General features: G+C 34.0%; 1 protein-coding gene across 1 annotated transcript in view; it reads left to right on the forward strand.

Annotated features, from left to right (window-relative positions):
- Positions 1-2,844: 2,844 nt before the first annotated feature.
- LOC149187655 (purple acid phosphatase 2-like) overlaps positions 2,845-19,116 on the forward strand; it is a 186,611-nt gene continuing 170,339 nt past the window's right edge. The window contains exons 1-3 of the mRNA XM_089411427.1: positions 2,845-3,000; positions 3,113-3,313; positions 4,563-4,674. Coding sequence (XP_089267553.1) covers positions 3,245-3,313; positions 4,563-4,674 — 181 coding nt within the window. The 5' untranslated portion in view covers positions 2,845-3,000; positions 3,113-3,244. The remainder of the gene's footprint in view (positions 3,001-3,112; positions 3,314-4,562; positions 4,675-19,116) is intronic.

Raw genomic sequence — 19,116 nt, forward strand, 5'->3', positions numbered from 1 at the left:
GTAGTGAAGACAAGGGAATATGGAACATAATGCCTATTGCTATCTCTCAACTGCTTCTCGTTTTAAACAAGACTGCTTTCTTTTGCAAAGTAAAATGGAGTTGGGATGATCTATAATTTGTGATTTAGTATTAAATTATTTTTTAAATTAAATTGTAAAGACATGTTAAATAGTATTTATGAATAATAAGCAATAACAATGGTTTTACTATTAATTTAACAAATAAATTATAACTAGCACAACTATATAAATTAAATCACTAGTAACTATATATAGATATCAAAAACATTTTGTTTCTAATCAAAATACTTAGTTCCTAAAACATTTCATATAGTTAAAATTTAAAAAATAATTAAAAAAATTAAATATTGAAATAAATAATATATATCATTAGCCATTTTCAAATATTTTTAAAATATTATAGGTTTGTCTATGATTTGTAATTTAGTCTTAAATTGGTTGAATTTGATACATTCACTTTGAATAAAATGAGGAATGTCTTAAATTGGTTGAATTTGATACATTCACTTTGAATAAAATGAGGAATAAAGTTGCAGTAGATTAAATTGTTTTAACAAAATTCACACATTGACTTTTTGCATGGTAATGGTCTCCTGTATTTGGTTCGAGGAAAGAGTGTTAAACAACTTTAACAAACCAGTTGAAACAAATGAGAAATTGAAGACTAACCTCCCAATAAATGCCAATCAATCTCTTGTTTTGCAGGGACTAGTGGGAGCCTGGTAATACCCGTAATGTTGGCACTAGTAGAATTAGTATGTATTCCATACCCCAAGCTCTCCACAATAAAATTTGAATCCCCTAAAATGAAATAAAGAGCTCTAGTGCATTGCATTGACTAAAATGAAATGAAGAGCTCCAATGCATTGCATTGGATTTCCCACTAGCCAAGTGTCCACCTCTATTAGAGTTTCAAATGCTTTGATCTGCTAGAACATATACACACCTCACTTCCGTTGGAGTTTCAAATACTTTGATCTGCTAGAATATACACACCTCACACAAACATTAATCATAAACACATGATTTTTTTTTTCTTGAATTCTTGAATACTTGAATACAAGAAGTCAATTCCTTGAATTCTTGAATTCAATTTATTGTAATAAGATCAATCTCTTGAATTCTTGAATTCAATTTATTGTAATAATATCAATTTCTTGAATTCTTGATAACTAAAACAAATTCAATGAAGTTAGGAAAGAAATGCTCACCAGATCCTAAAATTTAACAACTATATATCAATAAAGATTTCTTAATAAAATTAGGAAACAAATGCCCACCGATTCTAAAAACTAATTATTTTTTAATAAATTATATTCATTGAAATAGAAGTTTTATTGTATAGTTGTTTCTTAAATTATAAAAGACTATCCCAAAAAAAATTAAGTCAAATTAAAAATTAATAAGAAAAAAATTAATATATATCTTTTTTATTTTTTATTAATATATATAATGTTTTATAATTAAATTTATTAAAATATGTTTAAAAAAAGAAAAAGAAAAAGAAAACTGAAACAAAAAATTAGTAACTAATAAAAATTGAAGTTATTAAACAATCCATAATAAAACCTCAACCAATCATCTTGCAAATAAATAAATTTAAATAATAATAAAAAATAACAAAAATTAATTTCTAAATATTAAACAATGGATAAATTACAATTTTTTTTGGTCAAAGAAAAACTAATCTAATAAAACCTTAACCAATCACCTTACAAGTAAATAAATTTAAATAATAAGAAAAAAGAAACAAAAATTGATCTCAATATTAAACAATGGATAAACTACAATTTTTTTTGGTCAAAGAAAAACTAATCTAATAAAACCTTAACCAATCACCTTACAAGTAAATAAATTTAAATAATAATAAAAAAGAAACAAAAATTGATCTCAATATTAAACGATGGATAAACTACAATTTTTTCTGATAAAAAACAAACTAATACACTATCAAAAAAAACTGAATGCTAATACCATGTATAATAAAATATAACTGGTTATAATAAAATATAGCATGATGTCAGATATGATCCGTCCAAAAACTTTTAAGATGGTGGCTCCATCCATCATCAGGGACCAAAGAGAAACTTGCCAGGGACCAGTGCTGAAGCTTTTTATAGGAACAAAGATTGCATTATGAGTCAATTAATCTAATTGTCAATTGTAAATATCTAACAATATATTACACGGTGAAAGTCTAAAAATCTCTGACAATATGATAAACTGTAGAAATCTCTAATCACTCATATAACATAACATGATGTAAAAAGCTTTTCTTTCTGAAATCAGTCCTTATCCTACTATATTACGATTTAAAAATACTTTGGAATGCAGTGCCATCGAGAAGATAACAGAGTCAAAATCAATAGAAAGCTGAGGTGTTCGAATATCCATTACATAATTTATTTCAGAGATGCCATTCTCATGTCACGGGCTGACTCGACCAATAGAGCCGTGGGTAAACAGGAATGCAAGGGGCGTACCCATTGGGCAGATACAACGAAACCCTTGCAAGGCAATGTCTCGATCGCCTCTTAAAATACTTGCTGTGCCATATGCCAGGTGCCTTGACCAAGAACAAAACCCAAAACAAAACCCATTTAAAATCTAATGTATTTTGAATATCCATTGGGCATATTCGGAGAAGCCCACTTTCGTCGGAGTTCTTCAATCATTCAGCGTTTACAGACATATATACAGCGGAGAATATAAAGGATAGATATACAGTGGAGAATATCAATGGTAGACATTTATGCAGAGAACTTGACAGAGTTCAAAGTCTGTGTTTTGATTGGGCTGCAAAATGGAAGCAATCAAACAGCACTCATTAATGGTATTTGTATTGGTGGGGTTCAGTTTTTGTATATCAGTTGAAGCAGGAATTACTAGCAGATATGTGCGTAGGGTTAACGATAATGTGGATATGCCCATGGACAGTGGTGCTTTTTATGTCCCCCTGGTTACAATGCTCCCCAACAGGTAATGCTGTCTCTTCTTCTTCTTTGTTATTTTCAACTTGAATGAACAGTCTAATTTTTTAAATGGCATCTAAGGAAGAATCAGCTGATGTTCAGGGCTTTGATTTTACCAGGTTCATATCACTCAAGGAGATTATGAGGGTACAGCTGTTATTGTCTCTTGGATTACGCCATCAGAGCCTGGAACCAGTATTGTTCTGTATGGCCCTGAAGAGTCCAAGTACACACATGCAGCATATGGTATTATGACCAAATATATGTATTATAATTATACATCTGGATTTATTCATCATTGCACTCTGAGGAATCTAGAGGTAAGTCTTGCAATATAGTTTTCCTTCTTTTGCTCAGAAAATATGGATTTTGAAGGGTTAATTAGTGTAAACAAACAGTATTCAAAAGCAATTTGATTTATGCCGGAAAGAAAAGTAGGGTACAGGGTCCATAAAAGGGTTTTAAAAATGCAACATAGTTTTGCCTGTAGCAAAGTGAATAATGCATTTAGCCCGGAAGGGTAGCCTGGGCTGTCGAATCCACTTGCCACTTTGCTGGTTCTCTGTTCCGAGTCGTGGGTTGACTTTTTTGGGTTTACCTAGGTTAGGCTTAGATATTCAAGTAAAAGGTCTACCTGGGTTAGGATTAGATATTCAAGTAAAAGGTCTACCTGGGTTAGTCTTATATTCAAGTAGAATGGCTGTCGCTCTAGCCCCCTGAGGTTCAGTGAAAGTTCAGTGAATAATATATTTTTGAAAGGTAAAAAGATAAGAATGATATTAAATCCAAAAAAACTTTACAACAAAGTGCATTTATGAAAGGTAAGATGATAAGAATGAAGTAAGAATTGGTTCTAAAATGTTCAGAGTTTTGAAAAGTTAGAAGATAAGAGTGATATTAAATCTAAAAAATCACTTTACTTTAAAGTGCATTTATGAAATGTAAGATGATAAAAATGAAGTGAAAATTGATTCTAAAATGTTCAGATTATAGAATTCAAGATTTAGTGTTAGTTTGTATAAAATTTTATTTTTATAATTTGTAAATTGTTTGATAGATTTATTTTGAAAATAAACTATACTAAATTATTTTATATTATATATTTTTTAATTATTTTTTATATTAAAATATTATATAAAAGTCATTATAAAAGTTATATGATTTTTTATTTGGGTTTAAATGTGTGGTTTTGAATTTATTCTTTACATCAAAGTGTTTTTATGAAGGGTTAGATGATAAGAATGAAGTGAGAATTGATTCTAAAATGTTTAGATTATTGCATTTAAGGTTTAGTTTTAATTTATATAAAATTTAATTTTTATAATTTACAAATTTATTGATAGATTTATTTTGGAGAAAAAGTATATTAAAAATATTCTATATTATATTTTTAATTATATATATATATATATATATATATATATATATATATATATATAATTTATCTTTTTTTAAAATTTAAATTTAAAAATTTGGATTTGTATTTGTATTTGGTTTTAGATGTGTAGTTTTGATTAATTTTATTTTTAAAAAGTTCTTACAAATTATTTATTTTTATTTTTATTGCAGTTTGATACTAAATATTTTTATAAGGTTGGAATAGGAAACGCAACACGTGAATTCCATTTTACAACTTCTCCAGCAGTTGGTTCAGATGTTCCATATACATTTGGCATTATTGGTAAGTCAATTAGTTAAATTAGTCTCTAACATTATTATGCATTATATATATTGATAATTTACTTTTAAAAATAATATAAAGAACTAAACAATCTCTTTATGTATTTGAATTTAAGAGATTCTTATAGTGACATAGAGTGTAACCACATGAAACCTAATCATATGTTTACAAAATTGAACTCACTTTACAGAAAATTAACTTAGTAAAGATAAAATTTGAAAAAATAAGCAATAACATTTTGTAGTATCTTTGTTATAAAATATGAAGCCCTTTTCTTTGGCTTTGTACTTACAATTCATCATGATTAAATATGATGGTTAATACAATTGCATGGAAGTGAATACTCCACATAAGACTCTAGTTTGGTCTTTTGCTAAATATTTATATTCACATGTACAAAGAGCTAGGCATGAAAAATATGGTTAATATTGAGTATCTTATAGAAAGTCAAATATTTATAGACAATATTTTATAGATTTTATACTTCAAGTGAAAATGTTTTGTTTTTGTAAATATGCAAAAGGTTTGAAGAACCCTCGGATAACAATGCAAAGAATAATATTACCATTATGTGTACCATATTCTATTTTAGATACCTAATCTTTAAGTTTACAATTAAATATGAAATGGAAGTTAGTACAATCACATTATAAGGTTTTCTTTACTAACAAATTGTGTTTCAATTTTAGGACATCTTTCAATTCTATTCAATATGGTATATCTTTTATAAATTCAACATTGTTATAGAAATGTTGTTGTTAGCAAATCAAAATTACACATGATATGATCTTTGATGGTAGATGCACAAGTTATGACCATTCAAATATATTGGTTAGAAACCCTTAAGAAACCTCAAAATTATAGATGAAGGTCATCACTATATAACTAGAAATGATTATTTCTAGACATACTAAAATGAAATTCGTCGCATTTAGAGCTAGGTGCATTCTGCATCCCATTAATAGGAATATGTCATAACCTTACACATGGTGTATGTCAACTCAATATAGTATTTTTAAAAAAAATAATTAATAGTTTAGTATGGATGAGATATAAAACATTAGTGCTTATAAATCAAAATAAAATAAAATAAACAATAATCTAAACAAACTAAAAAAATTATACTAAGTCTGCATGTGCAAACACATATACATAGACATGTGTGTGTGTACACACGCACCTATATATGATGCTTCTTTTAAACATAATGTTTTGAGTAAAAAAGGTGCCACTCAATTATTCTTCAAGGTCATGACAACAATGGAAGTTTAGTATGATTTAGATATGAGTTAAAGATTATATGAGGTCAATTTTTCATAAGATCCATATGAGGGACAAGACATTTGAGTCTCTCCATTACCAGGAGAGCCTATGGCACAAATACTAGGTTTTGGGACCTTTGCACATCAAGTTCCAAATCTTTGGAGGGTCTAACAAAGGGCTCCAAAGCAAAAATTGATAAGAATGTGAATGTGTCACGCTTTGATGGTGGGATTAATTCTTTTGGTGGTTCATATGAGGAGGTGGTAGTTGTAACGACCCCAATCATCCCACAATGTAGTACATATCGTGCTTAGGGTTCCGATCATGGTACATTATTGTATATAAGGTAAATATTGTCCTGGCCACCTCGCACTTGTAGGGTCACGGTAAGTACTTCCCTAGTTACTTGTGTATACATGTTGAAGATAATAAATGTATCTATGCATATATGTGTATGGAAACATGATTTGAACATGTAATAATTATTTTGAAATAATGTAAAAGGCATGTATATGGATTTTATGAACCCTATATGACTAGTGTAAATTTTCGCATTACTATTTTAGACTTTATGAGTATATATAAATACATAAGCGTGTGTGGCTATTGTAAATTTCCAAAAGAGGTAAGAACACTGAGCTATTGAGGACCTTAATTGGCTATTATGACACAAATTAATGTTTATGAAGACTAATTAAGCTATACCTATTGGTATAACCCTTGATTGTTTGAAAAGAAAGGTCGCTAGCTAAGGTCGAATTGTCTTACCTTATGATAGTACCTTTACCTATCTAGTGGAATTCTCTTACCTTAACCCAAATAAATATTATACTAATAAATAAAGGATGGGTAAAACATAAAAACAAAAAGGCAAAGCGTCCAAAATGAGGGCGCGTTCCTTTCTTCCCTTGGGTTGAGCCACGTAGCCATGAAAACTTAGAACACCTACAAGAGTAATTGACAGGTAGCAAAGAAAATTTACTTTCCTCTTCTTCTCTCACATTCTATTGACTAAAGGACTAGTTATGAGAAGTCGACAGATGGTGGAGGCCAAATGGCACAACATTGATTGGCCTATAAGGTTGATCAATAATGGCCAGGCCAAGAGGGATGGGTGTGAAATTTCTGCTGGTCCAAAGAGGCTGGACTATAAATAACCTAGGTCAACAGTGAGGTTGTAGAAAAGAGAAGCGGGATAATGGGAGGGGGAGGGGAATCAAAATCGAGACCATGGGAGAGAAACGAAAGGAGGAACACGCTACAATGGAAAGAGTAAGAAGCGTATTGGAAGAATAGCTCAGAAGGCATTGCTGCAAGGAGGGAGGAACACGAGTTTGGAAATCATGGGACCTGTAGGGTGAACCTGCTTAGTGTCAAGACTGCAATAAAAAAGGTGAGTCATGTTAATGAATTGTACCCTATATGTATATTACTTTAGATTATCACTGATTCTGTCCAAAGTCTGGTTTCAAAGGTATAAGGCAATGGTAATAACGTGTTTTTGAAACTAGACCTATTAGGGTCCAACCCTAACCCCCTTATTTATGTAATAGGGTCAAGTCATAGTTATAGTTAGTTAAAGAGTCAATAAAGCCCATATTAATAATTGTAAGTGGTTGACCTGCATTTAAAGAAGGGACCACAGTTAGTTGCAAATGGGCCATGGTATTAGATAGATGGTATTAATAAGAACCATGGTACTGACCCATGGTATTGCATGTATGAATCCTAGATAAAGGATAGAGACTCCCCATTGAGGAGCGTCGTGTCTTATTTTGTAATCGAGCATTGCTCTATTGGAGGTTGCCCCCTCGAAGAGGCAAGTGAACATTGCTTTCCTTTCTAAATAATAAAATACATGCTGTAATTTCTCACTGTACTGTGTTCTGGGTTATATTTCTTCGCATATTTGGTATTCCAGTATCTTCTCGTAGGTCAAGAGCATAACAAGTGGTATCATAGCACTTTCCAAGGCCGGTGGGATCTCCATTTTTAGCAGATTTTTTTTTTTTGGCTAGAGATGTGTTCCAGCATCTTTAAACCATGGGATTTGTCGTTGAGCGCATAAACCTGTGGATTTGGGGAGGCATGCACGCAGGAAATACAAGAGGTGGTCACGCTTGTTGGACTCCCTTGTAACCCCTGTGGGTACCCCTTTGAGTAGTAGTGCATTAGACAAAACTGCGCATAGACTGTCTTCCATGTACCCTCTAGGTATATTGGAAGCCCCCTAGGCTCACCTGAAACCTCGCCATAGATAAACCATTGATCATCTTTCTTCTGCAGTACACCGAGAACAATGCTCGGGGAGATTACTTGCGCGTACGATAGAGTAGTTGGGTAGTACAGCTAAGGGTATGATTGATCCTCCTTAGTTAGTGCCCTGAAAGATTGGGCCGAGTACTACTGTTGGACCCTTATGTATATTGTAATATGTAGCACCTGACACTCCTTGAGACCATAGTTCCCTTGTATCTCTATAGATCACCCATCATCTTCTTTTCCAGATCAGATCTAGCAAGTTGGGTTTTGTCACAGCAACAACAATCAGATCCGCCATTTAGATCTAGTAGCGGGGGTTCGGTCATTGCCACATTCCTACTCACACTCAGCAGTTGAGGGTTTCGAAGACATATTTGACTATTTGTGCAGGGAGGCTTGTGGCTCCTATACATTGGGGTGATTCTCGCAGGACATTGTTCAGGATTAACTTTTCTGAGAATTGGCTACTGCAGTATTCCTAAGTGAGGAGTAAAACTCTGTTCAGACTGAGATTCTTATAGGAGACTTAGCCCATAAGAATCAAGATGACAAGCTGAGCAAGGTGGTACCATTCACTTGTCAACTTCAAATTTTCGGGTGGTCCCAAATTTTTTCTTTTTCCAGTAACGACAAGTGCACCGGATCTATGCATGGTACCAACCGGACTCAAGCTATGGCCAATGAGAAGATAGACACTCTTGAACAAAAGTTGGATGAATTAACAAAGCAGATCCAGTCCTTAAGTGATGGAATCACAAAGGGAAAGTCGGGGATACAATCAGAGGCATATGATTTTAATGAAAACCATGAGGGCAAATCTAGCCATTCTCTTCACTTCTATGGAAACCACCAATAGTCCCACCCTCGACCACCCAAGCTGGACATGTATAAATTTGATGGCTCTCATCTGGCCATATGGCTATCACAAATGGAGCAATATTTCACATTGAATCACATCATAGATGATGAGACTAAGCTAAGCGTGGGAAGCCTTTACTTGGACCAAGAAAGATGGCAATGGTGGCAATGACATCAACGATGCTATGCAAGGCCAATGACTTGGCAGATATTCTCAAAAGCCCTTTCTGATCGCTTTGATCATGAATCTAACTTTTGGGGTTGTCTTACTAAGCTCAAATAGACGGGCATAGTACAAGAATATATTAAAGCCTTTGAAGCATTAGCCTTCCACACAGGAGGTCTACCAAATGAATTCTACTTGGAATGTTTTATCAGTGGTCTCAAAGATGCCATACAAGCCCACGTCTAGATGCACCACCCAGTCACATAGCTGGTAGCTTGCACGACAACTCGTGAAGTAGAACGCACGTTAGTAGCCCAGTTGACTCATCCAAATTTCCTAGCCAAGGGATGCCCCACCCAGGCTCTGAGCACTACCCAAACACTTAAGGTCCAAAAGGTGTCACCAGCAGAAATGGCGAAAAGAAGAAAGCAAGGATTGTGTTACTATTATGATGAGAAATACTCCCCTGGGCATAAATGCAAGGAACCAAAATTCTTTCAAATTGATGCTACTAAACATAGTTCATCTGAGGAAGCCCCACCATTTGAGGGACTAGAGGAGGAAGATGAGGACAACTAGCCAGACAATGAGCTCCCAGCTACACCAGAAGAACTAGTTATTTGGCTCCATGCTTTGGCAGGCATTTCTTCTCCCCAAACTCTCAAAATCAGAGGTTTTATTAAACATCACCCTGTAGTAGTCTTGATTGATAGTGGCAGTATGCATAACTTTATCCATCAAAGAGTCGCTGAAGCAGTGCATTGTTTTGTCAGAGCAGTCTCTAATTTCCAGGTCTAGATTGCTGATGGGGGGACAATGAAATGTGACGGCCACTGTGAAAATGTTAAACTTCAGATGGGGGATTATCACCTAAAGACCCACATGTTTGCCATCAACATGGGTGGGTGTGACATTGTCTTGGGTGCTGAATGGCTCCGTACACTCGAACCAATCACAATGGATTTCCAAGAGTTATTTATGAGCTTTAATAAGAATGACCACACACATACCCTCCGCGAACTCTAGGCAGGTGCTCCTTCTATCATCGGCTCACATAGGATGGAAAAGTTGTTAAAAAAGGGCCACCATGGAGTTATAGCCCAATTTAATGCCATCCAGGCCTTTAAGCCCACTTCTCTTCATATTCATCCTGAGATGCGACAGGTCTTAAACAACCATCTGCAGGTCTTTTATAAGCCTCATGAGCTTCCACCCTCGAGAGGGGAACATGATCATAGCATTACTTTGGTCCCAAGAGTACAACCACCAAATGTGCGCCCATATAGATATCCTTTCGCCCAAAAGAATGAAATTGAAAAAATCATCAAGGAACTCCTGGAAGCCGGTGTCATTCGTCCTAGCATTAGTCCTTATTCATCGCCTGTGGTCATGGTGCTCAAGAAAGATGGGGAATGACGTATGTGTCTAGACTTCAGGGCCCTTAACAAGCTAACGATCAAAGATAAACTTCCCATCCCGGTCGTTGATGATTTGCTGGATGAACTAAATGGGGCTCAATTCTTTACTAAGTTTGACCTTCACTCAGGCTATCACCAAATTAGCATGAAAGAAGTAGACATTCCAAAGACTGCTTTCCAAACTCATGAAGGCCATTATGAATTCTTGGTCATGCCATTTGGTCTTTGTAATGCCCCATCCATTGTTCAAAGCCTCATGAATCACCTGCTCAAACCATATCTCAGAAAATTTGTCCTTGTTTTCTTTGATGACATCCTCATCTACAGCCTCACCTGGGAAAAACATCTTCAGCATGTAGAACTTCTCTTGCAACTGCTCCGGAAGCATAATTATTTGTCAAATTGTCCAAGTGCTCTTTTGGCATGGAAGAAGTCAAGTATTTGGGCCACATTGTGGGGCGTGAAGTTGTCAGGGTGCATCCCAAAAAGATCCAGGCAATGCAGGATTGGCCTCAACAAAGACCTTCAAGAGTTTGAGAGGATTTTTGGGTCTCACCGGCTACTATCGCAAATTTGTCTGCAATTATGGTCGCATTGCTAGACCCCTCACTCAAATTCTCAAGAAAAATTCATGCCTCTAGAATGATGAAGCGCAACAGGCATTTATAGCTCTCAAACATTCCATGTGCTCCACTCCCGTATTGGCACTACTCGACTTCACCAAATCTTTTGTGATTGAATGTGATGCTTCAGGTACGGGGATTGGGGCTATCTTAATGCAGGAAGGTCGACCCTTGGCCTTCACTAGCCAACGACTAAGTGGAACAAATTTGGGACAATCTACCTATGAGAAGGAGATGATGGCCATCTTACATGCAGTGGATACCTAGCGACCATACTTATTGGGGTGGCATTTCCAAATCCGCACAGACCATCAAAGCCTTAAATATTTTTTGGAGCAACACCTATCCTTGCCACAAAAAAATAAATGGCTAGCCAAAATGTTGGGATATGATTATGAGATAATTTACAAGAAAGGGCGCAAAAATGTCGTAGCAGATGCTTTATCACGCCAATTTGAGGAGGAAAGCACCCTGCTAGCAATCTCTCTTCCCATTCTAGAGTGGATTGAAATTGGTCTTGCACTCTATTCTTGTTGTTCAAAATTTTCCCTTCAAGCAAATGCTAACTTGGCACCAATAGTAAAAGGGACTACCTTCTTGTTCCATTTTTATGTAGATTATCTTTTGGATACATCGCATTAGCTTTATTTCTGATCGATGTTTCGAACCAGCAATGATAGTTCATCTTCAGGATGTGAAATATTATTGAAAGACTGTTCTCATTTTTCCAAATATATAGAGATGAGATGCTTAGCCGACAGATATTAGAATTTAAAAATTTTAATTTATTTTAATTATAATTTAAATTGTTTTATTATATTTTTTTAATTTAATTATATTTTGTGATATTTAGGGATTTTAAATTAATTATCAAATAATTATTTTCATTAGGGTTATGGTTATATTAATTTCATTAGGGTTATATTAATTGTATTTGTATTAATTTATTATTGATTTTATAATTATTTTAATTATATTTATTTTAATGATAATCTTGCCTCAACAAAATATGTGTATCAACCATAAATTAAGGTGGACTTGTCCTTATAGTTATTAACTGGTTGAGAGAGTTGTTAAGGTTGATAATATTAGTCTATTTTTGGTTCACAAGATTAAATACATTCCCTTTCTTTTGAGCCCTTAGAGACATAAATTATCGGCACACATTGGGGGACATATTCATCTAGTTGAACTTGCTGGAGTACGGAATTTTCAAATGAATTCATATGATGAGTCCTTATCATAGGTCTATCCTTGTGGCAAAAGCGAAGGTGCAGAGTAATAACTGCATTTCCATCAAGATAACTGGAAATTCTCTCAATTATCCATGATGTCAAAATTCCATGCATTAGGGGATAGTCCCTATAGCCATGAGATAAAGGTAAGAATGATTTATGCAATCTCGTGCATCTTAAATTTTGATAGCGAGTAGTAATGACCATCTCAAGTAATCATTTGCATGATAGAAGGTATTGGATGCCACTAGGTGTTTGTTAATGTCAAAGTAGAGAGAAAGCTTGGTTCTACCTTATAAATGCATGATGAATTTAAATGGGGAAGGCATATTATTCTTGGTAGTTGCATGGCTACCTTATACTTCCAAGCTGGGAAAATGATCCTCACAGAGAATTCTTTCATGACCTTGGAACTTGGAGGTAGTCTATCTTTTATGTCTCTACGTAAGGAAACATCCAGGCATAAGTGGGGTACGATCAAGAACCCTTAGCCCCTAGATTGAAAAAATAGGAGTACCCAACTATAAGGTTGGGCACTAATTAGAGCTTCTAACTTATTCGTAGAATAAGTGAAAAGTATTATTCACAAAAAAAAGAAAAAAGAAGATTGTTACAAGTTGACTCTAGAAGATGATTGTTGCAACAATGCCATCAAGTTGTTGATTAGTGGAGGTGTTGGGGTAGGTGGGATGGAAAAGTTGCGTTAGGGTCTCCATTAGTTCATCTATGTTCCCTTTTGGTTTCACATTGGTTAGATTCGATAAGTATACCTTGTGTTTCATTACCTTATGGTTCGAATTTTCTAGGTATGCACTTCCAACTTGTGTAGGTTTTCCTAGAGCTTTAGAGAGTTTGGGTTGTGGGATTGTTTCATACCTACAAGTGCCTTTTTGAGACAAGTGTTTGTAGCCTAAGAGTGTGGGTGAACTATTCATTTGTTGGAGTTTTGTGCTCATAAATCTAGTCATGTTTTGTGCCATCAATGATTGTGACTTCAAATGTTACATGCCCTTGACGAGTTTTTCTCATTAGGAGTTATCCAGTGAATGGTGATTGGGTTTTCATTTAAATATATTAGGTGGTTTACCTATGATAGGAGGTCCTACTGTTTAAAAACCTAAGGTATGTTCTAGAATTGGTGTTAGGGGTGGCATTGAGGAGGGAGACATGTTAAGGAAAATAAATGTAAGAAGTGCATAAAGTTAAAAGGTTCATTAGTTAAATTGGTCATATTTCTAGGATTTACAAGGATTCTCTCATGAGGAACCCAAGATTGAAATTAATGATATTCATAGAAGGAAGAAACAATTTCTATATGAGAAAGGAACTACTTGGAGGCTCATGGTTGGAAAAGGGTGATGACGATACTATGTTATTCCATCAATATATAAGCGATAGGAAAATTTCAACACTATATGGAATATGGAGGGACCTAATGGTTCTACAATATCAAGTTTTAAGGATCTAGAAAAAGTAAAGGTTAATCACTTTAATGGAAAATTTAAAGGAGATGGTAGGGCTACTATTGATAAGGTGTTCAAAATGGCAACCTTCCTTCCTAACTTTTTTTATGAGGTATAATTTTAGCTTGTTGGAAGTAGTATGTAAAGAGGAGATTTAGAGATCCTGCATTCTTTCTAGACATATAAGAGTCCTAGATTGGATTGTGATCCATGGAAATTTTCCTTTTGTTTTATGATTTGTGGGGGGGGGATTTTCTAAGGGTAATTAAGGAATTTACAAATTTTGGAAGGATCTTGGAAACACTTAATACCATTTTCATTGCATTGATCACCAAATCATATAACCCTTCTAGATTTGAGGATTGTAAATTGATCTCATTATACAATCACATATATAAAATAAATATATAAATATCATTACGAGAAAGGGTGAAGGAATCATTGTCAAAGACTATATCTCAAGAGTAATTTGGTTTTATACATGGGGGAAAATTCATTATAATGCGGGGGTGTCCTAGAAAGTATTTCATTCAATTAAAAATAAAAGGATGCTTGTTGTGGTAATCAAGGTTGATTTGTCGAAATCCTATGATAGAGTAAGATACCTTTATTTGAGAATGATGCTTGTTCATGTAGGCTTCAATCTTAACATTGTCAATTGGCTTATGGATTGTGTTAGTCCAAGGATGAGTAACTCCATAGATAAATCTTTATTGATGTGAGTCATACATAAATACATTGAGAGATGAATCCTAGTTTCATCTTCTAAGAGGTTTGATCATTCTTGACATTCATTTATGACTCTTCATATTTCTCTAAGATTAATATTTACCATATACCATAATCACCTGTGACTCTTCATATTTCTCAATTAATATTAAAAATAATATTTACTATACCATAATCCCTTAGGTTAGTTATCTAACATCTCCCCTCTTAATCAGAAGGGGATTTTGTAAGTCCAATAATCTTTTTGAACTTTTCAAAATTTTCTCTTACAAATGCTTTGGTGAAGATGCTTGCAATTTTCTCACTTGTGGAACAATGTATTGACTAATGATCTTTGCCTCTACTTAATGATGAATCAAAATTTACTTTGTATTGATGTGTGGTTTGATCACAAAATCTAGGATTATTTTCTAAGATGATTACAAAAGTGTTATCATTCAAAAGTGGAGTAGCATTCACCCATTTCTCCTACATATTTTTTAGTATTTCCCCTAGCCACACAATATCCTTTGCTTCCTTTGCATCAACCACATACTTTGCCTCTATAGTGGAATCTATTGGAATAGATTGTTTGTATGATATCTAAGAGATAGGTACTAATCCAGGTCTCCTGAAGTAGAAACTCCATTATCCTTACCCCCATCAAAGTTTAAATTTGTATGTCCAACTACTTGAAGGCCTCCACCTTAGAGTATTTGAGCCCAAAGTATTGAGTTCCCTTCAAGTACCTTTTGCAGCACATTAATGTCCTTCACAATTTTTTTCATGAATTTAGAAAGAATCCAAATTGCAAATACAATATCTAGTCTGGTAGTAGTAAGGTAGATAAGACTCCCAACAAGATATCTATATTTAATTTCATCCTGAAATTCATTGCCTTCTTTTGATATTAGCTTAATTTTTTTCTCCATTAAAGTGGAGAGAGGATTACAATCAGTGATGCCAAATTTGTCCAACAATTATTCATTTCAATTCTATTGGGAGATGAATACATGCTTTGGATTCTAAGTTACTTCAATACCCAAGTAGTAATGAAGATGTCCCATGCCTTTCATCTAAAATACATTCTTTAATTCTTCCATTATGGATAGAATATATGCTTCACTATTTCCTGTTATGAAAAAATCATATACATACACCACAAAATATACAATAGTTTTGGAAACTTTCTTGGCAAATAGAGTTGTGTCATCAAGGTTAAAATGCTTGAAATTGATCTTCAAAATATGTTCAGTTAACTTTGCATACCATGTGTGAGATGATTTCTTTAGGCCATACAAGGACTTGATGAGCTTGCATACCTTATGTTCTTGACCTTTTACAACAAATATTTTTGGTTAAGACATGTAGGCACTCTCTTTCATGTCTCCATTCAAGAAACTTATTTTTAAATCCATATGATGAATCATCCACCTATTATGTGCATGCAAAGCAAACAGTGCACAAATGGAAGCTCCTTTTTTGTGTGGTGGGGGGAGGGGGGGGAAGTCTTCTCATATTCTATGCCTTCTTTGCATGCATATCTTTTCATCAAAAGCCTCCCCTTATGCTTGTCAAGTGAGCCATCTAATTTGTACTTCTTCTTATAGGCCCAACTACAACCAATTGGTTTGGTTCCAAATGAAGGATCCACCAACTTCCACATGCCATTCTTAATGAGAGCATCATACTCCTTTTGCATGACTTCTTTCCACTCATTGTGAGAAGCAACTTCTTCAAATGTAATTGTTCAAATTTAGTATACAATTCAATTCACGACCATATGAAACATCCATTTCATTATAAATTATCTACATTACTTCCATCTTGTTTGGTTGAACTTCTAGTTCCCAACTTTCCAACCTTATCAGAATGAACGTGTTCAAGTGTCTCTGTGAGCCACTTTGGACCTTTCTAAGATGGTCTAAGTTGCTCAATTGATTGAGATGGGGACGTATTTTTGTCAAGGTTCAACCTTTAAATTATCTAAATCACATTGTCTAATTGAACTTCCTGTTATGATGAAATGGTTGGATCTTCTTCGTGAGGGGGAGATGTCACTTCAAAAGGAGATTCTAGATATCAATCCAATATAGGGACCTCCTATTCAAGATGTGGAATTTCATCATCAAACTCATGCTATGTATTTACATGGATGGATCTATCCATATGATCAAGTTTTTGCTCAATTTCCTTGTCATTCTTAGTGGATTCAAGAAAAACCATATCTCTTGAAAGAATAAACTTTTTATTTACCTCATTGTAGAGATTATATGCCTTGGTGGCATTCGAGTACCTCGAGAAGATGCAATTTTGAATCCTTGCACTAAGCTTGTTTCTTTTCTCCTTAGAATTAAGACATAGTAGGTGGAACCAAAAATATTGAGATGCCTTACCAAAGGAATGTGGCCATACAACATTTTCATAAGGAATCATATTTCCAAGAGCATGAGATGGACTATTTTTTCTTACATATATTGTAGATATAATTACATTAGCCCAAAACATTAACTTTACATTCTTGAAAAATAACATTGAATGTGCTCCGTTCAAGAGTGTCTTGCCCATTATTATTGCTACACCATTTGAATGAGAATTGTATGGAACAATGGTTTTATGCTTGATCCAATGTTAGTGAATAAAGTTTTCAAACTCATTATAAATTTATTCCACTCCATTGTCAGTTTGAAGAGCGGCAATGTGAGATTGAGCTTAATTTTCAGTCCATAGATGATTTTTTTTAATGTTTCAACAAATAAACCCAAAACATTTTGGGGGAGTCATAACTGAATGTCATTCTATATTTATTATCAACAAAAAACTAGAACATGCTCAGGGCCACACAAATCTGAGTGTATCAATTCTAGGCTTTTATGCGCTTTTGAAGTAGAATCATGAAAACATTGCTTAATGTGTTTACTGGGCATACATGCCTCACATTGCTTCAAGTTATTTGGAATTATGGGAAAACAAGAAACAACATTTTTCTTCAACACCTGAAGCCTATCATAATTGATGTTCCCAAATATATTATGCCATGAGAAACTAGATGAAAATGTGCCTTCATTGTCATGAGAAAGATATGTAGAATTATGTGACTGTGTAGATGTCCCTTTTAGCTTCAACATTTGTCATCTTCCCATCTTCTTATGATGGCCATATTGCTAGAATACCTCCTTATTTCCACTTTTTCATCGAACATGTGAATGGAATGGCCTTGCTTTCGAATGTGAATAAGAAACATCAAGTTCCTTCAAAATTGAGGAAGATAAAGAACATTACATAAAAGAAAATCTAAGAATCCAAGCAAGTTGAGCTTTATGGTGCCAATTCTTGTAGGTTCAAGACTAGATTCATCTACAAAGTTTAGAGCACCATTTACATTTTATTCAATCCTTCAAAGACGTCTCTCCACAATATCATGTGGCAATTTGCACTAGTGTTAAGCAACTAGGCATCTCTCCAAGAAGCTCTAGAGGCTATGGAGTTATCAAAAAATAACTAGCTATGATACCGTTGTTAGGATAAGAATGAGTAACTCCATGAATAATTTTTTATTAATGTGATTCCTACATAAAAACATTGAGAGATTAATTTTGGTTTCATCTTCTAAGAGGTCTCTTGACTCTTGATAGTCACCTATGGCTCATCCTAATTCTCCTAAATTAATATTTGCAACAATATTTATAATATAACATAAGCCCAAGGATTAGGTAACTAACAAATTGTTCATCTTTAGTTTCATTTGTAGTGTTAATTAATGGGCCAACTTTAGGTTTCTTTAGGTGAAGGAGGGGATTAAGGCACAGATTCCCTCTTTACCCTCTATTGTTTCATCTAGTGGAAGAGGGCTTAGTCGAGCACTATTGCAAGTAAAATCTCTTGGAGCTTTTGGAATCAAAGTGGGTGGGAATTTACATATTTCACACTTATTATTTATAGATTCAACATTCTTTTAATTTGTGATGGTTCATGAAGGGTTGCACAAAATACTAGAGATATTATGAATCTTTTTTTTTAGGCCACTAGAGTGGTGGTAAATATGGGAAATCTAATGTTTTTTTCAAGGGAGTTAGTGAAAAGACAAAAGTCAATTTTTGTAAATATTTCCTTTTTTAGGAATTAAACTATAATAAGGTATAGAATATGTGGGATTTTATTTAAAGCCATATGATTGCACCAAAATGGACTTGGCATGGATGGTTTTTAAGGTGGAGAAAATATTATCCTTATGGTGTAGTAGGTGGTTATCCAAGGAGTAGATTGGTTTTGGTTAGATTAGCCTTAGAAGTTATTCCAATTTCTTGGGTTTCTTTATCTTGTATCCATAAGGTGTTTTAGAGTATGTGAAAAGAATGATGTTATGAATATAATTCATATAAAAATAATAAATGAAAATATAAATATATTAATAATAAGTAATAATGAATTAACTAATAGTTAGTT

The sequence above is a fragment of the Pinus tabuliformis genome, chromosome 3_1 (genome assembly GCF_031772625.1).
Source record: "Pinus tabuliformis cultivar Carrire ecotype Pingquan chromosome 3_1, CPIR1, whole genome shotgun sequence".
Lineage (NCBI taxonomy): Eukaryota > Viridiplantae > Streptophyta > Pinopsida > Pinales > Pinaceae > Pinus > Pinus tabuliformis.